The 22,194-nt window shown below is 40.4% G+C and overlaps 1 protein-coding gene across 5 annotated transcripts in view; it reads left to right on the forward strand.

Annotated features, from left to right (window-relative positions):
- smarca2 (SWI/SNF related, matrix associated, actin dependent regulator of chromatin, subfamily a, member 2) overlaps positions 1-22,194 on the forward strand; it is a 107,781-nt gene that overhangs the window by 73,989 nt on the left and 11,598 nt on the right. For all 5 annotated transcript variants that reach the window (XM_048594541.1, XM_048594552.1, XM_048594548.1 and 2 more), the window contains 4 exons: positions 4,332-4,550; positions 7,122-7,339; positions 9,026-9,131; positions 16,916-17,017. In XM_048594541.1, the coding sequence (XP_048450498.1) occupies positions 4,332-4,550; positions 7,122-7,339; positions 9,026-9,131; positions 16,916-17,017 (645 nt within the window). The remainder of the gene's footprint in view (positions 1-4,331; positions 4,551-7,121; positions 7,340-9,025; positions 9,132-16,915; positions 17,018-22,194) is intronic.

Here is a 22,194-nt window from a genome sequence, read left to right on the forward strand (position 1 = left end):
GGGGAGAGGAGGAGAGCATTAGTCATTGGGGACTCCATAGTTAGGGGGACAGATAGGAGATTCTGTGGGAACGAGAGAGACTCGCGGTTGGTGTGTTGCCTCCCAGGTGCCAGGGTCCGTGATGTCCTGGATCGTGTTTTCGGGATCCTTAAGGGGGAGGGGGAGCAGCCCCAAGTCGTGGTCCACATAGGCACCAACGACATAGGTAGGAAAAGGGATGGGAATGTAAGGCAGAAATTCAAGGAGCTAGGGTGGAAGCTTAGAGCTAGAACAAACAGAGTTGTTATCTCTGGTTTGTTACCCGTGCCACGTGCTAGCAAGGCGAGGAATAGGGAGAGAGAGCAGTTGAACACGTGGCTACAGGGATGGTGCAGGAGGGAGGGATTCAGATACCTGGATAATTGGGGCTCATTCTGGGGTAGGTGGGACCTCTACAAACGGGATGGTCTACACCTGAACCAGAGGGGTACCAATATCCTGGGGGGGAAATTTGCTAAGGCTCTTCGGGAGGGTTAAACTAATTCAGCAGGGGGATGGGAACCTGAATTGTAGCTTCAGTGTACAGGAGGTTGAGAGTAGTGAGGTCATGAATAAGGTTTCAAGGTCGCAGGAGTGTACCGGCAGGCAGGAAGGTGGTTCGAAGTGTGTCTACTTCAATGCCAGGAGCATCCGGAATAAGGTGGGTGAACTTGCAGCATGGGTTGGTACCTGGGACTTCGATGTTGTGGCCATTTCGGAGACATGGATAGAGCAGGGACAGGAATGGTTGTTGCAGGTTCCGGGGTTTAGATGTTTCAGTAAGATCAGGGAAGGTGGTAAAAGAGGGGGAGGTGTGGCATTGTTAGTCAAGGACAGTATAATGGTGACAGAAAGGACGTTTGATGAGGACTTGTCTACTGAGGTAGTATGGGCTGAGGTTAGAAACAGGAAAGGAGAGGTCACCCTGTTGGGAGTTTTCTGTAGGCCTCTGAAAAGTTCCAGAGATGTAGAAGAAAAGATTGCAAAGATGATTCTGGATAGGAGTGAAAGTAACAGGGTAGTTGTTATGGGGGACTTTAACTTTCCAAATATTAACTGGAAACGCTATAGTTCGAGTACTTTAGATGGGTCAGTTTTTGTCCAATGTGTGCAGGAGGATTTCCTGACACAGTATGTAGATAGACCAACAAGAGGCGAGGCCACATTGGATTTGGTACTGGGTAACGAACCAGGCCAGGTGTTAGATTTGGGGGTAAGTGAGCACTTTGGTGATAGTGCCCACAATTCGGTTACGTTTACTTTAGCGATGGAAAGGGATAGGTATATACCGCAGGGCAAGAGTTATAGCTGGGGGAAAGGCAATTATGAGGTGATTAGGCAAGATTTAGGATGCATAGGATGGAGAAGGAAACTGCAGGGGCTGGGCACAATTGAAATGTGGATCTTGTTCAAGGAATAGCTACCGCGTGTCCTTGAGAAGTATGTACCTGACAGGCAGGGAGGAAGTGGTCGAGAGTGGTTTACTAAAGAAGTTGAATCTCTTGTCAATAGGAAGAAGGAGGCTTATGTAGAGATGAGGCGTGAAGGCTCAGTTAGGGTGCTTGAGAGTTACAAGTTAGCCAGGAAGGACCTAAAGAGAGAGCTAAGAAGAGCCAGGAGGGGACATGAGAAGTCTTTAGCAGGTAGGTTCAAGGAAAACCCTAAAGCTTTCTATAGGTATGTCAGGAATAAAAGAATGACTGGCCCTAATCTTACTCTAGTCAAGGACAGTAGTGGGAAGTTGTGCGTGGAGTCCAAAGAGATAGGAGAGGCGCTAAATGAATATTTTGCGTCAGTATTCACACAGGAAAAGGACAATGTTGTCGTGGAGAATACTGAGATACAGGCTATTAGACTAGACGGGATTGAGGTTCATAAGGAGGAGGTGTTAGCAATTCTGGAAGGTGTGAAAATAGATAAGTCCCCTGGGCCAGATGGGATTTATCCTAGGATTCTCTGGGAAGCTAGAGAGGAGATTGCAGAGCCTTTGGCTTTGATCTTTATGTTGTCATTGTCTATAGGAATAGTGCCAGAAGACTGGAGACTAGCAAATGTTGTCCCCTTGTTCAAGAAGGGGAGTAGAGACAACCCTGGTAATTATAGACCAGTGAGCCTTACTTCGGTTGTGGGTAAAGTGTTGGAAAGGATTATAAGAGATAGGATTTATAATCATCTAGAAAGGAATAATTTGATTAGGGATAGTCAACACGGTTTTGTGAAGGGTAGGTCGTGCCTCACAGACCTTATTGAGTTCTTTGAGAAGGTGCCCAAACAGGGTAAAGCGGTTGATGTGGCGTATATGGATTTCAGTAGAGCGTTTGATAAGGTTCTCCATGGTAGGCTATTGCAGAAAATACGGAGGCATGGGATTGAGGGTGATTTAGCGGTTTGGATCAGAAATTGGCTAGCTGTAAGAAGACAGAGGGTGGTGGTTGATGGGAAATGTTCATCCTGGAATTCAGTTACTAGTGGTGTACTTCAAGGATCTGTTTTGGGGCCACTGCTGTTTGTCATTTTTATAAATGACCTGGATGAGGGCGTAGAAGGATGGGTTAGTAAATTTGCGGATGACACCAAAGTCTGTGGAGTTGTGGATAGTGCAGAAGGATGTTGCAGGTTACAGAGGGACATAGATAAGCTGCAGAACTGGGCTGAGAGGTGGCAAATGGAGTTTAATGCGGAAAAGTGTGAGGTGATTCACTTTGGAAGGAGTAACAGGAATACAGAGTACTGGGCTAATGGTAAGATTCTTGGTAGTGTTGATGAGCAGAGAGATCTCGGTGTCCATGTGCAAAGATCACTGAAAGTTGCCACCCAGGTTGATAGGGTTGTTAAGAAGGCGTACGGTGTGTTAGGTTTTATTGGTAGAGGGATTGAGTTTCGGAGCCATGAGGTCGTGTTGCAGCTGTACAAAACTCTGGTGCGGCCGCCCTTGGAGTATTGCGTACAGTTCTGGTCATCGCATTATAGGAAGGATGTGGAAGCATTGGAAAGGGTGCAGAGGAGATTTACCAGGATGTTGCCTGGTATGGAGGGAAGGTCTTATGAGGAAAGGCTGAGGGACTTGAGGCTGTTTTCGTTAGAGAGAAGAAGGTTAAGAGGTGACTTAATAGAGACATACAAGATGATCAGAGGATTAGATAGGGTGGACAGTGGGAGCCTTTTTCCTCGGATGGTGATGGCTAGCACGAGGGGACATAGCTTTAAATTGAAGGGTGATCGATATAGGACAGATGTCAGAGGTAGGTTCTTTACTCAGAGTAGTAAGGGCGTGGAATGCCCTGCCTGCAAAAGTAGTAGACTCGCCAACTTGAAGGGCATTTAAATGGTCATTGGATAAACATATGGATGATAATGGAATAGTTTAGGTTAGATAGGCTTCAGATTGGTTTCACAGGTCGGCGCAACATCAAGGGCCGAAGGGCCTGTACTGCACTGTAATGTTCTATGTTCTATGTTCTAGAATACAGTTTTGAGCCAGGCCGTATGAAGGTTTCTTAATTCCCACATCCATTGGCATCAGGTTTAAAATGGCTGTTACTTAAACTATAGGCATTTGCTACCTTCTGTGATTTCACATTTTGCAGTTTAACTGTATACTAGAAATTTCTGCTGGCATTATTGAGAAGGGTTAAAGGTATTGGGTTTTTCCGATTAATCGGCAATGGATTCACGGTCATCATTAGACCCCTAATTCCAGATACTTATTGAATTCAAATTCTACCATCTGCCATGGTGAGATTTGAACCCAAGTCCCCAGAACATTATCTGAGTCTCTAAATTAACAGTCCAGCGATATGCTACCTGGCCATCATCTCCCCCTAATTGCCGGGTAGATGCCAGTGTTGTGACTGTATTGGAATAGCTTGGCTAGTGGAACGGCAGGTTCAGAAGCACAAGTCTACAATGTTGGAATGTTGTCAGGTTGTGTAACCTTTTCAGTGTCCAGTTCCTTTGGTCATTTTTTTGATATCATACGAAGTGAATTGAATTTTCTGAAGACGGCATCGTGATACTGGTGACGTCTGAAGGAGGTGAACATGCAACATCCATTGGGCACCTTTGGATGAAGATTATGGCAAATGCTTCAGCTTTTTCTGTTACGTTTTCTGACACTGTTCCTCCTTCCAGAATGCCAACAAAGTAGCAAAATAGCTTGTTTGCCAAAGACTAGGCCACATGAAATGTTGTAATCATTGTTTGCCCCAGTCACTTTTGGGGTGTGTTGGTGGAGGAATGTTCTTAACTTGCAAAGATAGCAGGTAATTTTTGATTTAATTAAATAATGTTCCCCTACCTGCTCCCAATCTTAGCGCATGGACCTGGAGCGGCGAAGAGAAGATGCCCGGAATCCAAAACGTAAACCACGACTGATGGAGGAAGATGACCTCCCATCATGGATTGTGAAAGATGATGCAGAAGTTGAGCGTTTGACATGTGAAGAGGAGGAGGAGAAGATGTTTGGCCGTGGTTCACGCATGCGCAGGGATGTAGACTACAGTGATGCTCTTACAGAAAAACAGTGGCTAAGGGTACGTGTTACATTTAACTATGTTTCTAGAATTACTGCTCAACTTTGTGATCGCTTGCGCATGGTTCAAATTATTTTTGTGAAAAAACATACTGGTAACAAATGGCTGCAAGTTCAGAATACTGATTTGCCTTTCTTCATTGTAATAAAAACAACTTTGAATAAGTTGAAGATTTATGAAGGCCAGTTCTGTGAAATATTTTCAGGATGAAGAACAGCTCTTCAGGCATTTTAGGTATATTTTCACATTAAATTTAGAAGAACCTGTCATATTTGGATGTATTTGCAATAAAATCTAACCTATAAAGATACACTTGTCATTAGATCAAAGTTTTGTTTCATGTAGCTATCGAAAGAAGAGAAAAACTAAAATATAACATGATGTTAATGTTGAAGGCAGAATGTAATACATGAGTAGTAGTGAATAGCTAAGGAGTTAAGAGCTTCAGCGTTGTCTTCACTGTATCTCTGACCTGCCCTTTGCTCTCAACTCCTTGGACATGCTTTTGCATCCAAAGTCCTTGCCTTTCTTCCCAGAATTCCACATTGAATCAGATTTTCACTCTGTCATAGTACCTGTAATGACCCTATGAAAGTCACAAATGGCATCCAGTATGACCATGAACCAAGTAAACTATTCTTCCTCTCTTCAGGAATCACTCCTGCAGCCTTTGACACAGCTGACCATGCTACTATCCTCTAACACCTCTGCTCTGCAATCCAATTGCTTGGAACTATATTTGTCAAGTTCCGTTCTTGGCAATCAAATTGTAGCCAGAGAATCACCTACAGTGATTTCTCTCCCTGCTCCCACACAATTACAACTGGTTTCCCCAAGGGTCTATCCTTGATACTTCCTTATTTCACAACTACATACTGTCTGTCAGTGGCGTTCTGCTAAGACGCAGCATCAGCTTCCAATTACTTAATGATATCTGCTCAATTTCAGTCTTCTCTCTTGACAACTTCATTGTTTCTAATGTGTGATTTCTCTGGCAGCAGGATGAACAGAGATTTCCTCAAGCTAACTACTGGCAAACCTTTAGCCCCTGTCATAATCTCAGTCCCTTACCACTGGTGCCATCCCTTTTCCTGATAGCTGTCCAAGACAAATTCACAACTTTGGCGATGGCATTGATCCTGTGATGAGCTACCAACCACATATCTGTGCCTATTTCCGCTTCTATAATGTAAAATTGCCCAACTCAACCCCTACATTGAGAACATTTGCTGCTACTGAAACTCTTATCTATGCCTTTGCTATCCCTGGGCTCAACTCTTCCAACCTACTTATGCTCAGTCTTCAATCATCCAATGTCAATTAACTTAAATTCATCCAAAGTTCTGCTACATGTATTGTAATTCAGTCCTAATCTCATTCACCTATCCCCTCTCTGCTAATTGTTCCTATGTTAGGTACCAGATCTTTTAATAAAAAAAAGCCTCAGTTTAAAAATTTCCACCTTTTATTTTTAACTTCCTGCAGTGTCAGTCCTCCCGATACCTGTAACTTTCTTACAACTCTACATTCCTTCAATCCCTGGTGTCTTGTGCATTGTGGTTTTTTAATTGTTCCACCATTTGGCTGAGATTCTAAACTCTGAAATTCCCTCCCTGATGCCTCATTCTGTCGGTCTGTCTCTCCTTTTGAAGATGCTGCTTAAAGCTCAACTCTTTGACCAAGCATTTGGCGATCTGTGCTACCTCCTTATGTGGCTTATTGTTCAGTTTTGTTTGACATTCCTTTGAGGTGGCTCTAAATGTTTTCCCACATTAAAGACAAGTTATAACCATGAGGTTGAATATACCTACTCTTTACAGATTTCAGAAGGAGGCCAGATACAGGTTGTCTTTGGAATAACTGGACAAATTGTTTGATGTGGAAATTTAGGCAGTTAAGAGAGCATTTTCCTGAGAGGAATTCTGAATTTACTGTTTAAGGTCTTGGCAAGTATGGGGTCTAGATGATTTATGGCAAATTGCTCCCTACTCTAGTCTGAAATAAATTGACTGCACAGTACCTTTGACCTTGGATTGTTAACGCTGTTGTTTTAGAAATCCCAAATATTGAATGAACTCTAGGATTTTCCTACAAGCCTGAACTTTAGAATGATTTAAGAATCATGCCACTGATGTGCAATCTTGCATTGCAAAGGTTTAGGATTTTAACCTGATTATAAGTTGTACAGTTGATAGAAATAAATTAACCCGTTCTGAACTGAGATTATCAGGTGTTCAAAATCCATTGTGAAGTAACATTTTGACACTTCAAGTTTTGTGAAAAAGAAGAGAATAGAGTTTGGAATATAATTTGGAGACTTGTAGCCTTGGCATTTCCTGTTGCTGTTTCTCAGTTGAAGGTCATGGTTGCAAAAATAAGCAGGAATGAATGGATAGTGGGCAGATAATGGATAGGGGCAGAATGATACTGTAATTTTAGAAGTGAGAGCTCCATAAAGTGAATTTTCTAGGCCTGGGTATTAAAGGGTTAACAATAACTGTATTCTCAACTTTTTTATATAGACTTGAATCCAAAATTTTGAACAGGAAAGTAAACTTGTAACATTTTTAGGCAATTGAAGATGGTAATTTAGAAGAAATGGAAGAGGAAATACGTCAAAAGAAAGCTAGAAAGCGCAGAAGAAATGTAGATAAAGATCCATCAAAAGAAGATGGAAAGAAGAAGAAAAAGAGAGGCAGACCTCCAGCTGAAAAGCTGTCTCCAAATCCACCAAGGATCACTAAACAGATGAATGCAATCATTGACACAGTTATTAACTACAGAGACAGGTAAAATAAAATAAGTTCCACCTTTACAAACTTGTACTGGGATGCTTGGTTTCAAAAGGTATTTCAATTGCCCACAAAATCCAAACTCTCGTTGAAATTGGTGTTTAAACCATGGAGTTTCCATTGTCAAACTTGTATTAAGTGAAAACATTAAATGAAATTTAAATAGCATCAGCAAACTTGAGAATGATAAGCAAAATATATGAAATGCACAAGTTTAATCAAAATTAATCTTAGTTGCAGCTATCCTTGGAGGTCAATTCTTAAGGCAGAGACCTTCAATTATCAAGCGATTATAATGCAGCAATAAATTAGGCTATTTATCCCACTTTGTCCATGCTGGCCCTCTGCAAGAACAACTCTGCAAATCCCACTGTCCTGCCTCTTCCCTGTAGCCCTGTGAATTTTTTTTTTTAGTGGTAACAGGGGAAGAAAGCCCGTCCATTCCACCAACCTGTCTCTATGCTCTTGAAGTCTGCCAGCACCTGTACTCTGCTCACAGTTCACAATAATTAGATTTTGTCACCTGAAAACTCTGGAATTGTTTCCTTGTCACCCATGTCTTTTTCATTAATATATGTCACTAAAAAGCGGTGGACCAACACACTGACCTATGTGGAGCTCTACTTAGTACCTTCAAATTCAACTTACTTCTATAGTTGCCGGTCACTGCTCGTCTCTGTGTTGCCCGTTTATTCTATGGATTTCTTCTGTTAGGTGGCACTTTACCAAATATCTTTTGGAAGTCTTCGTATACCCTATCAACCGCATTATCTTTATCAAATTTGTCTGCTACCTCATCAAAATATATTTAAAAAAACAACTTGCCTTTCAAAAGTCTGACCTGGAATCGATTCAACACACTGATGTTTAGAAGCAAACGCTGTCAATATTCTTCCAGCCTGTTTCTGAAAACTTGAGAGCACTGGTGTGTGTGTGTGTGTGTGTGTATGTAGGATTTCAGCCTGTATCTCATCATTATATCTTAGTGTGAAAGGAATTAGTTCCCATGTTTAGATCATCTTGGGTGTTTGCGATGTTAGTGATTCACCAGTATATTGACAAACTGTTGGTGCTTCAAATTGCAGTTCCATAGAATGCATCTGTTATTGTTAGTAATAATCCAAGAGTTTTTGACTCCAGCCATATAGCTACTTATTACATATCGAGGCACGCAAGATATTTTCACAATCTGATTTAAATGAACAGAATATACAAAAGAAGTATGATGTATGTTTGTGGCATATGAGAAACATTGCAATGCCTACAACAAGAGTAATAACAGGACAAATGAAAAATTGTGGATGCTATAATTCTAACATTAAATTAAACTTATAGCAACACTCTGTTAACTCAGGCACTATCTGGTGTGATGAAAGGCCATCGAGTTGAAAATGTTAACTTTGTTTCTCCCACTGCAGATCCTGCCTAACCTGCTGAGTATGTGTACTATTTTCTGATATAAATAGCTGTAGATTGAATGAGCAGGAAAAAAAATTGCAGTTAGTGATATGAAGCAATCTCAAATTCTGTTATAATGATACTGAGTGCAGTAATGAATTCGTAGCTGAAATAAGTGAATGTCAGATTTAGGCACAACTGGAATATAAGTTGTTGTTGCAAATATATCGACAATGTGAGTTTGAAGAACTGATTTACATTCATTTCCTTTTGCCCCGAAACCAGCTTGAGCCGACAGCTAAGTGAGGTTTTTATCCAGTTGCCTTCGCGGAAGGAGTTGCCTGAATACTACGAGCTAATCCGAAAACCTGTGGATTTCAAAAAAATTAAGGTGAGATGTATCATAAAAAAGGTTAGCTACTGATGTATTCTGAGATGATGCTATAAACTGAAGTGATTGTTGTTTCAAACCAGACAATAGGTTTATTCTATAGGTTCTGAGGAAGGGTCACCAAACCCGAAATGTTAACTCTGTTTTCTCCTTCACAGATGCTGCCAGACCTGCTGAGCTTTTCCAACAACTTTGTTGTTGTAATAGGTTTATTCTACCTGTGTAGACAGGAAACGGCTCTCCAGGAGATTGCTTCCTTAATTGAATCATAGAATCCCTACAGTGTGAAACAGGCCATTTGGCCCAACAAGTCAACACCAGGGCAGCACAGTGATTCAGTGGTTAGCACTGCTGCCTTACAGTGCCAGGGATCTGGGTTTGCCTCCAGCCTCGGGCTACTCTCTGGCTGTGTGGAGTTTGCACGTTCTCCCTGTATCTGTTTGGGTTTCTTCCAACTGCCCAAAAAATGTGGATTGGTGATGTTAAATCGCCCATAATGTCCAGGGATATGCAGGCTAGGTGGAGTAGCTATGGAAATGCAGGAATACAGGGATAGGGTTGGGTCTTGGTGGGATGCTCTTTGGAGAGTTGGTGTGGATTTTTTGGGCTGAATGGCCTATTTCCACAATGTAGGGATTCTATAATTCTAATTGTATTAGAGTCATGTATTTATACATCTTACAGTCAAATTGGTTCCATAGACTTCTCAAGCATCATAAGGTTGTAGGATAGAGTCATACAGCATAGAAACAGACCCTTCAATCCAACCAGTCCATACCAACCATGTGCCCAAACTAAACTAGTCCCACCTGCCTATATCCTTCCAAACCTTCGTGAGCTTATCCAAATGTCTTTTAAATGTTGTAACTGTATCAGCATTCACCATTTCCTCTGGAAGTTCATTTCACACATGAACCACTCTGTAAAACAAAATTGTCCCTTATGTGTTTTTATAAGATCTTTCTCCTCTCACCTTAGAAATATACTCCCTAGTTTTGAACTCCCCCCACCCTAGGGGAAAGACCCTTGTCATTCACTTTACCTGTGCCCCCCATGTTTTTATAAATCTCAATAGGGTCACCCCTCAACCTCCTACACGCCAGTGAAAAAAATTCCCAGCCTTTCCAGTCTATTTTATACCTCAAATCCTCCGTTCCTGGCAACTTCCTGGTAAATCTTTAATGAACCCTCTCCAGGTTAATAATATCCTTCCTATAACTGGGTGACCCGAACTGCTCACACTGCTCCAGAAGAGGTCCAGTACACCATCAACATGACGTCCCAACTCCTATACTCAAAGGTCTGAGTAGTGAAGGCAAGCTTGCTAAACGCCTTCTTAACCACTCTATCTACCTGTGACTTAAATTTCAAAGAATTATGTACCTGAGCCCCTGGATCTCTGTTCTGCAGCCCTACCATTAATTATTTAATTCCTGTCCTTGTTTGCATTATCAAAATGAAATACGTCACATTTATCCAAATTAAACTTCATCTGCCACTCCCTGCCAATTGATGAAGATCTGTGTAATTTTAGATAACCTTCTTCTTCACTGTCCACTATACCACCAATTTTGGGTATGTGCAATGCTTACAGGGTTTCAAACCTCCTAGCCATGTCTCTGGTCGCTGTATTGTAAAGCTAAACACTCCTATCCCAGTGCACAGTTCTCAGTTCTGTGTCCCTTTGTGCTGGATTCTTGACCGTGTGCATTGCTTAACAATGGCATCCTTTGTGTTTCAGACAGCATCCCATCCCACTAGCCAGTAAAATCAGTTAATCCCAAGGTTAAATGGTCTTTTTGACTCTCCAATATTAACAGGATTCACTTTTTCCCTGCATGTTGCAGAGGGGTTTCCCCTGACCCAACTATTACTACCCTTCACTGGATTGCAATGCTTCCTAGCACTTGCAGATGTTCTGATCATGATGTCCAATTGTGTGTATTAGAGTGTTTATCTGTACTTCTGTTCTGTTTACTGTAGCTGGTCTGGTTCTAGTGTTTAGAGGTTCGGCAGCAATATGCATGTTTCAGTTTTGCTATCCCCTGTTGGTGTTTTCAGCTTATTTATTTTACTGTTATTTGTCTACTGTGCTATTATACTATAATTTTTATATCTGCCTCCCCTGCTAAACATTTAAAGAACAGTTAAATTTTCCTTCTAACTGAAGTTTTTTTTTAAAAAACGGCTGACAAATAATCAGATTTTATTTTTGTGCTGACTTGATTCAATATTGCGTTCTGCTACGTTGAGAAGGAGCTCCTGCAAATTTCAGCTTCCAGTTTAACGTGAGAAATATTAGAGCAAGGACATTACATCCGAGATTAAATGTCAAGGTTCATTTCGAAAATGTTATTTAAAAATGGTTATATCAACAATCTTTTTGGAGAGAAGTTTACGCTTTGTAAATGTAGAAACTTTAAATAAACATTTTGGCTTTTATTTTCAGAGGAAGTAATGTCCTGAATGAGGAATTTATCCTGTTTGTCACAGTCTTCCTCTTTGTTAAAAGCCCTGTTTAAAGCAGTGACAAGTTATTGTATGAACATTCATACTCTTTAGTTCAAAAGTCTGGGTTTTATTTTCTCCTGTGTCTTTTTACTTCAAACTCCACTATGATCTTTGAATGTTGCAGTGAATGAGATTGTGGAAGTGATTTGTGTTTACAAAAAACTGAAAGTAAACGTGCCTGAATAAGATGCAGGTGATGCTGTTGATTGCTTCCAGACTTTTCTCCTCTTGCAGTGGAATTGTTTTCACACCAACATAAGGAGCAGAAGTGAACCTGTAAGAGTATGGCTGACCTATTTGCATAACTAATTTTATATTCCCATCTACCACTGATAAACTCCCTGTTTAACAAAAATCTATCTACCTTTGCCTTAAATATATTGTGACCTTGCCTCCACCACCTTCTGAGGCAGAATTCCAAAGTCTTACAACCCCCAGGTAAATAAAGTCTTCACACCTCTGCCCAAAAAGGACGGAGCCCTCATTTTAAAACAGTGCCCAGTAGTCCTTGACTCATGCAAAGGAAACATCTCTTCACGTTCACCTAGTCAAGACCATTCACAATCTTCTATACTTCAATCAAGTCACCCTTCACTGTTCTAAATTACTGCAGAAACAAGCCCTGCCAATTCAGCGTTTCCTCATAAGACAACTTGCTCCTTTTGTGTATCAATCTATTAAACTTTCTTGAATCGTCTCCAATGCATTTACGTTATTTATTAAATTAGATAAAATGCTCCGTGTAATTGAAGCATATAACATCCTTGCTATTATATTCCATTCCCCTCTTGTAATAAAGGGTGACATCCCATCAATCATCTTGTTACTTATTTTATCTGCATACTTAAGACCATAAGATACAGGAGCAGAAGCAGGCCATTCAGCCCATTTTATTCTGCTGTGCCATTCAAAAAGATCATAGCTGATTTGATAATCCTCAACTCCACTTTCCTGCCTTTTCTCCATAGTCCTTGATTCTCTTTATTATTCAAAATCTGTCTATTTCAGCCTTGAATATACTTAACGAACCACTCGCTATCCCTCTTTGATAAAGAATTCCACAGATTCAGTACCCTCTGAGAAGAAGTTCCTCCTCATCTCTGTCTTAAATGGGTGACCCTTTACTCTGGGATTATGCCCTCTGGTCCTAGACTCTCCCAAAAAGTGAGAAACAACCTTGCCACATATCCCCTGTTAAATCCCTTAAGAATGTTGTATGTTTCAATCAGGTTGCCTCTGGTTCTTCTAAACTCCAGGGAGCACAGGACCAACCTGCACAACCTCTCCTTATTCAACAGACCCCGCATACTTGGGATCCACCTAGCGAACCATCTCTGGACTGCCTCCAATGCGAATATATTTTTCATTAGAGAAGGGGACCAAAACTGTTCAGAGTATTCCAGCTGTCTGCCTTGTATGTAACAAGACCTCGTTATTTTTATACTCCATTCCCCATTGAAACAAAGGCTAATGTTCAATTTGTCTTCCCTATTAATCTGCTGAACATGTATGTTAGTTTTGTTTTGTGATTTATGCATGAGGGCTGCCACATCCCTTGCAGTCTGTAGCTTTCTGTAGTCTTTTTCTCTTTTTAAATAATATTCGCCCCTTCTATTTTTCCTGCCAAAACAAATGACTTCATATGCTCTCATTGTATTCCATCTGCCAAGTTTTTGCCAATTCATTTAACGTTGCAATATCCACGTGTACGCTGTCTCCTTCCTCAGCACTTGGTTTTCCATATATTTAGTGTCATCTGCAAACTTGGCCATAGTACATTCAGTTTCCTCATCCAGGTCACTAGTATATATTAAAAATAATTGTAGTCCCAGCATTGATCTCAGAAACACTGCTAAATACAGGTCACCATCCTGAAAAAGCGGAATTAGTTTTCAGCTATGGATTTGTTTGTTTGTCTGTTTATTTATTTATTGTCACATATATCCATTAAGATATGGTGAAAAGTGTTTTGTCACCATAACCTGGCGCTATTTTGAGTTACAAAAGGTTGTTGTTCAGCCCTGACATCCTGAACCCTGGGATATGCTGTTCAGTCCATTCCTTATCTGTATAGCCCCTGCTTTCATCTGCAAGCACCTCCAAACTTGCTACATATCCAATCCCTTATCAGCCTCATTTATTGTCACGCCCTCCTGTCACTTTCTACAGTGGAATCAGACTGTTCTATCCTTAAAAAAAAAAGTACGTTTCAGTTTAGTTTGTTTATGATTTCAGCTGTACTATTCACACCTCAATCAATAAGCTAAAAACTGAAAGAACTGCAGATGCTGTAAATCAGAGACAAAAACAGAAATTGCTGGAAAAGCTCAAGGTCTGGCAGCATCCGTGGAGAGAACTCGGAGTTAACATTTCGGGTCGAGTGACCCCTTCCTCAGGACTGATGGTAGCTGGGAAAATGTCAGCTTATATGCAGATGGGAGGGGGTAAGGAGTAAATGATAGGTGGGGATGTGTTGTGTGGCACTTTGAGATTCTTTTGACATGAATTTGCAAAAGGTATTGCCCTCATTAGCCTACACTATTACCTCGTTAGAAAAACTCCCAAGTTGGTTGAACACAATTTGCCCTTAACAAGGCTGGCTTTCCTTTATTAACTCACATCTATTATGATGAACTCCTAAAGTGATGTTCTGCTAATTAGCATTCAACAACCATCACTGTCTTTTTGCTGGACAGCTGCTAGTAAAAACATGTTTTTTCCTTGCTTCTCATTGGCTTTAATTTTGCCAGGCCGTTTAGTACTGTTCTCTATCAAATGCCTTGACGCAGTCACTTTGTTTTTTGCAGCTTTGACGCAAACGTGGACCAATGAGATAGGATAGATTGAAGGAGTTGAGACTCTTTTCCCTTTAAGAAAAGAAAGCTGGGAAGTGATTTGATAGAGGTTTTCATAATCATGGATAGAGTAGATGGGGAGAAGCTGTTCCTGCTTGTAATACGATAAAGAACGAGTGGGCATAGATGTGAAGTAATGTGCAAAAGAAGCAAGGGTGACATGGGAGAAACTTTTTCACACAGCAAGTAGTTTGGGTATGGAATGTACTGCCTGAAAATGTGGTGGAAGCAGGTTCAGTTGAGGCACTCGAGAACATTGAGGGGATAATTTAAGTAGAAATGGTGTGCAAATTAATACAACAATTTTGCTCCATAATTTTATACACAATGAATCTACGATAGGATTGATCATTGTTCAAAGATGCATGGCTCTGAAAGGACAGGATATAATTATAGTATAGTGACCATTCGGTGTAATAATTCTGCACTCTTGAAATGATTGATCGATAGTTCACTTCAAATGGGCTACTGCTGAGAGTTGTGGCCTCAGTTGCTTGGTTTAAGTTGAAGATGTGCAACTGTTGAATTCTTTAGAGAGACAACAAAAAATAGCCAGTTGGTTTTGTATTTGTGAGTGCCAATTCAGGAAGTTGAAAGTGCAAATTAGTCTAATTTATAAATTTTCACCTGCTTGCGTGTTATTTAGTTCCCTTTAGGTTGCATTAACATTTTGGAAGTAAATAGTGTAAAACTGAAGCTAAAATAAGCTATTTGTTGAACTTAAGATTTCGATTAGATTCTAAGATGTGAACTGACTCTGAAACAAATCTGAACAGTTGTATCTCCTCTGTGTTGGTTTTAGGGCAAATTTGTGTCTTAGTGTAGGGATCACGAATAGTGATTCATTCTGTATTTATATTGTGATTGCAACCATTGGTATGATGCAAAACTTAAGATAAAATTTCAACAAGATTATGGGGATAGACTGTTTAGTCTTTTGATTTGGTCCTTCCAATCAATCCAACCTTTTCTGATCTGCATCTTAGTTCCTACATACCGCTAATATTCCCGCATAACAAAACCTATCAGTCTCAGTTTTGAAATGTTCAGTTGGTGTAGCTGTCTTGGCTTTTTGGAGAAAGAGTTGTAGGTTATCTCTGTTCTTTGTGTGAAGTAATACTGCTAAACATTATGCCTTGAATAAGTTAGCTCTAGGTTATGTCTCCTTGCACTTGAATCTACCATCAAAGGAAGTAATTTTTCTCTCCATTTGCCCGATAATCAATAATTTTTTTCAATTAATTAACATCTTTAATCTTATTTGCTCAAAGTTTTAATTTATTTTTTGCATTGCAAAACCCCTGCAAGGCCAATACATTCTGAGGTGCACTCACTAGAGCTTTGTATAACTGTAACAGCCTCCTGACCCCCTGAGATATGTATGGGTGCAGAGAGAGATTCTTTTACAAATGATGATACAAGAGTTAAAAGGATATAGCAGTATAATGGAAATTGCATTGAATCAACGCAAACTGCAGGATTTAATAAATCTACCTTCAGAAAAAAGACACAGAAACCACTAAATTTTCATTTAACAAAAACAACTGATTATTTCATGTCCTTAATGGAGTTTACACCACTTAATATATACAGGAATCAATTATAAATCAAACTATGGTTTTCATTAATTGTCCTCAGAACAATGTGGGATGGACATTAATTTTTACCTGAGAGGTGTTTCCTATATCTTCAAAACAATTGCAAATAGAAAGTAATTAGGGTTCTTGGATTTAGAATGCAGAAGACTGTGAGAATTCTGTGTTCCAAACTTTAAAATGGAGAGAGCGTAGAAAAAAAGAAGGTTCAATCAACGAGTTAAATAGATTGGAAAATCTGCTTGTGTTATCTGTAAGGCAGAGAAGGTTGAAAGGAAAATTGTTAGAGGTGTTTAAAATTGTGGTTTAGACCTAGATAAAGGGAAACCCTTTCCAGAAGCATCTACAACCAGGTAACGTCAATTTAAGAGGAACCAAAGGCAACATGAGGCAAAATTTTGTTTATTCACTGAATGGTTACAACCCAGAATGGCTGTAGAAGCCAATTCAATTTGGCTTTTAAAAGGAAATTGCATGAATACTCTGAAAGGAAATGTTTGCAGGGCTTTGGGAAAAGAATGAAGTGGGACAAGAGATAGTAGGAACTGCCGATGCTGGAGAATCTGAGATAACAAGGTGTAGAGCTGGATGCACACAGCAGGCTAAGCAGCATCAGAGGAAGAAAGGTCTCGACCCGAAACGTCAGCCTTCCTGCTCCTCTGATGCTGCTTGGCCTGCTGTGTTCATCCAGCTCTACACCTTGTTATCTATGAAGTGGGACAAACTGGCTTGCCAATGCAGGGAGCTGCTATTGACTCTGGCCACCTTCCATCTGTGATCATTCTATGATTCTCAACGTACTAATTCTGTTAAATTTCTCTAGGACCGAATTCGCAACCATAAGTATCGAAGCCTGGGAGATCTAGAAAAAGATGTGATGTTGTTATGTCACAATGCTCAGACATTCAACCTGGAAGGATCACAGGTCAGTCTTTTGATTTTATATTAGAACTCACTAAACCTGTGCAAATAAAGTGTAACGGCAGTGATTGTGTAATCTGAATTCGCAGCAGGGAAAGGGTTGTTGATACTGACTGTTCCACAAAAATGTATTGAAAGCTCGTTTTTAAAATCTCAAGAATTATAACGGTGCACCAGGTAAATGACCAATAATTTAAAGTGAGTCTTATAGAAATGTATTTTCATAGAATAAAGCATTTGAGATTGATGGTACAAATAATTGTCTACATTTTTTAAACTTCAGCTAACCAGGAAGTTTATTCTGATTGACCAAGGTGTTACCATAGGTAATACACCCGGGAATACTGTTCCCCACTTCCTGCTATACCTGTCCTACCTTTTGATTCCCTTATTTGTTGAGAATCTATCAAGCTCTGACTTAAGTATTGGTGACCCTGTGACCAACTATCAGTTGAAACCAATAATTAATCTGGTTCTTCAGCTGCCACAATTATAACACATTTTCAGCTTGACTTGGTTCAGTTAAAGATATTTGAAGCCCCATTGACTTAGTTCTGTTTGCTTGTACTGATTCTTTGGAGATTTGTACACTCAGGCTTGTATAAATACATTTGAGTAGAAATTGGATGTAACTCCATTTTGGCAAAGCCTCCCCCTATCCAGTACATTTATAGAGTTGTAGATCCATACAGCACAGAAACAGACCCTTCAATCCAATCAGTCCATGCCAACCAGGTATCCTAAACTGAACTAGTCCCATTTGCCAGCATTTGGCCCATTCCCTCTAAACGTTTTCTATTCATGTACCTGTCTGGATGCCGTATAAATGTTGTAATTGTACCAGCCTCCACCACTTCCTCTGGTAGCTCATTCCATACACACACCACCCTCTGTGTGAAAAAGTTGTCCCTCAGGTCCTTATGAATCTTCCCCTCTCGCCTTAAACTCATGCCGTCTACTTTTGGATTCCCCAACCCTGGGGAAAATACTGGGGACTCCCTGACCTTGGAAAAAGACCTTGGCTGTTTACTTTATCTCTATGCCTGTCATGATTTTATAAACCTCACCCCTCAGCCTTTGATGCTCCAAGGACAAAAAACCACAGCCTCTCCCAATAACTCGAACCCTCCAGTCCCAGTACCGTCCTTGTAAATCTTTTCTGTACCCCTTCTAGTTTAACAACATCTTTATTATAGCATAGAGACCAGAATTGTATGCAGTATTCCAAAAGTGGCAGTTTCCCCGTAGCAGACAGTTCAGGCTATAATCGTCCAGCTGGTAATTTATTGCACTACTGAGGAACAGTAGCACTGTTGGAAGTATGTTCTGTTGGAAGTGTGTTCTCTTGTGTCATCCATTTAAAAACAACAAGCTTGTCTATGCTACTCTACCTGCCCCCTCTTGTGGATGTAAAAGACCCATGGTACGGTTTGAAGTGTTCTCCTAGTCTCCTTTTACAACATCAATTCTTCAAAGAGATGTGACCTCATTATTTTTTAAATTGTTCTTTTTGGATATTCCTAGAGACTGTTTGATTTTGTTCCTAACTCTGTGCTTGTACCATTCAGTCCAGTTAAACTATTGATAAACCTGCAGTCTGGTTATACCATTCCTCTTTAAAATATTCCCTAATTGATTTGCCACTGATCCTCCTTTAAGGAGTGAGAAAATATTTTCAAATCTCATTTTGAGTTTGAACTGTGAAAGTAAAGGTTGTTGGTTGTTTCTCACTTGATGTATTTGGAAAATATATCGATTCTATATCCTTCTAAGTTACAATTACTTAAATTCTGCTAAAGCCCTGTTCTTGGTTCTGAATTATCAAAAATCAAATTTCGTTTCTTTAGTGTGCAGAAAAAATACTGAATATTGGTAGTTTATACATAAAACCTTATAAATTGCGTTTTTCTCAGAGGACATTTAATTTTGAAATGTTTGGCAAGTGAGTCCTTCAAACATCATCTCTATAGTGATGCGTCCTCTGACCTACATAGTTCCATACTTACCTTACAGCTTCATGATAGTGGGAAGTTTAATTACAAAGTGAATTCTCACATGTTGGGTAATTGGGAACCATTCACTTTTATATAACATTATGACATATAAATGTTACAATATGGAATTTGACAAATATGGAAAGGCTAGATATGTTGCGGCTGTTTTCCTTAGAGCAGAGAAGGATGAGGTGGATCTAATTGAGGTGTATAAAGTTCTGAGGGGTATAGCCAGGTAAGATAGGATGAAACTTATCCACCTGCCAGATAACCGGGGTCAAAGTTTTAAGAACTAGGAGCAGGAGTAGGCCGTCCGGCCCTTCGAGCCTTCTACGCCATTCAATAAGATCATGGGTGATCTTTTCGTGGACTCAGATCCACTTATCCACGTTCTCACCGTAGCCCTTAATTCCTTTATTGATCAAAAAAAATCTACGTTATCTTTAGAAACGTTTACTGAAGTAGCGTCAACTACTTCACTGGGCAAGGAATTCCATAGATTAACAACCCTCTGGGTGAAGAAGTTCTGTCTCAATTCAGTCCTAAATCTGCTCCCTCTAATCTTGAGGCTATGCCCTCTTGTCCTAGCTTCACCTGCCAGTGGAAACATCCTCTCTACTTCTATCTTATCTATTCCCTTCATAATTTCATATGTTTCTATAAGATCCCCCCTCAAGCTTCTGAATTCCAATGAATATGATCCCAATCTACTCAGTCTCTCCTCATAGGCTGACCCCCTCAACTCCGGAATCAACCTAGTGAACCTCCTTTGCACCCCCTCCAGTGCCAGCACATCCTTTCTCAAGTAAGGAGACCAAAACTGCACACAGTACTCTAGGTATGGCCTCACCAGCACCTTGTACAGCTGCAACATAACCTCTCTGCTTATAATCTCAATCCCTTTAGCAATGAAGGACAAAATTCCATTTGCCTTCCTAATTACTTGTTGTACCTGCAGACCTACCTTCTGTGATTCATGCATAAGGACACCCAGGTCCCTTTGCATAGCAGCATGCTGCAGCTTTTTACCATTCAAGTAATAATCCTTTTTACTATTACTCCTACCAAAATGTATGACTTCACATTTATTTACATTGTATTCCATTCGCCAGACGTTTGCCCACTCACTCAGTGTATCTATGTTCCTCTGCAAAGTTTCACAGTCTTCTGCACACTTTGCTCTGCCACTCATCTTAGTGTCATCTGCAAACTTTGACACCCTACACGTGGTCCCCAACTCCAAATCATCTATATAAATTGTAAATAATTGCGGTCCCAACACCGATCCCTGAGGCACACCACTAGTCACTGACTGCCAGCTAGAATAGCACTCATTTATCCCCACTCTTTTTGCTTCCTGTTAGTCAACCAATCCTCTATCCATGCTAATACTTTACCCTTAATGCCATGCATCCTTATCTTATGCAGTAGCCTCTTGTGCAGCACCTTGTCGAAGGCCTTTTGGAAATCTAGGTACACCACATCCACTGGGTACCCATTGTCCACCTCGCTCGTAATGTCTTCATAGAATTCCAAAAGATTTGTCAAGCATGACCTGCCCTTCATGAACCCATGCTGCGTCTGCCCAACGGGACAATTTCTATCAAGATGCCTTACTATTTCTTCCTTGATAATAGACTCCAGCATCTTCCCCACTACAGAGGTTAAGCTAACCGGTCTAGAATTCCCCACCTTTTGTCTACTTCCCTTTTTAAACAGTGGCATCACATTTGCTGTTTTCCAATCTGTTGGGACTGCCCCAGAGTCCAGCAAATTTTGGAAAATTACCGCCAGTGCACCTGCTATTTCTCCCGCCATCTCATTTAGTACCCTGGGATGCATTCCATCAGGGCCAGGAGACTTATTAATCCTTAGCTCCATTAGCTTGCCCAACACTACCTCTTCCGTAATAATGATTGTTTCCAGGTCCTCACCTACCTTCGTCTCTTTGTGAATTACTGGCATGTTATTAGTGTCCTCCACTGTGAAGACCGATACAAAATACCTGTTCGATGCCTCGGCCATTTCATCATATCCCATAACTAAATTTCCCTTCTCATCCTCTAAAGGGCCAACGTTTACTTTAGCCACTCTTTTTTTTCGTTTTATATATTTATAGAAACTTTTGCTATCTGTCTTTATATTCTGTGCTAGTTTTTTCTCATGTTCTATCTTACTTTTCTTTATAGCTCTTTTTGTGGCTTTCTGTTGACCTTTAAAGTTTTCCCAATCTTCTAGTTTCATGCTGTTTTTGGCCACTTTGTATGCCTTCTGTTTCAATTTGATAGCCTCCCTTATTTCTTTAGACACCTATGGCAGATTATTCCTTTTCTTACAGTCCTTCCTTTTCGCTGGAATATACTTTTGCTGAGTACTTTGAAAAATTGCTTTGAAAGTCCTCCACTGCTCGTCAACTGTCCCACCATAAAATCTTTGTTTCCAGGCTACTTTAGCCAAGTCCTCCCTCATTCTATTGTAGTTCCCCCACAGGACCCTGGTACTGGATTTTATCTTCACACTCTCCATCTGTATTCTAAATTCAACCATACTGTGATCACTCCTTCCAAGAGGATCCCTAACTATGAGGTCATTAATTATCCCTGTCTCGTTTCACAAGACCAGATCTAGGATAGCTTGCTCCCTCGTTGGTTCCATTACATACTGTTCAAGAAAACTATAATGGATACACTCAGCGAACTCCTCCTCAAGGCTACCCTGACCGAGCTGGTTCGACCAATCTACATGTAGATTAAAATCCCCCATGATAATTGCTGTACCATTTTTACAGGCATTAGTTATTTCTTTGTTTATTGCCCGGCCCAATGTGATGTTATTATTTGGTGGCCTATAGACTACGCCTATCAGTGACTTTTTCCTCTTAGAATTTCTAATTTCCACCCAAATGGATTCAACCTCATTCTCCATAGAACCTATATCATCTCTCGGCACCGCCTTGATGTCGTCCTTGAATATCAGAGCTACACCACCTCCCTTACCTTCTTGTCTGTTCTTCCAAATAGTCTGGTACCCTTGGATATTTAACTCCCAGTCGTGACCATCCTGTAACCATGTCTCCGTAATGGCTACCCATTCACGATGATTTGTGCCGTTAACTCATCAACCTTGTTACGAATGCTACGAGCATTCAGGTAAAGTGCCTTTATGCTAGCTTTCTTACCCTCATGAT

Source organism: Rhincodon typus, chromosome 3 (assembly GCF_021869965.1).
Source record: "Rhincodon typus isolate 14 chromosome 3, sRhiTyp1.1, whole genome shotgun sequence".
In the NCBI taxonomy this organism is placed as follows: Eukaryota; Metazoa; Chordata; class Chondrichthyes; order Orectolobiformes; family Rhincodontidae; genus Rhincodon; species Rhincodon typus.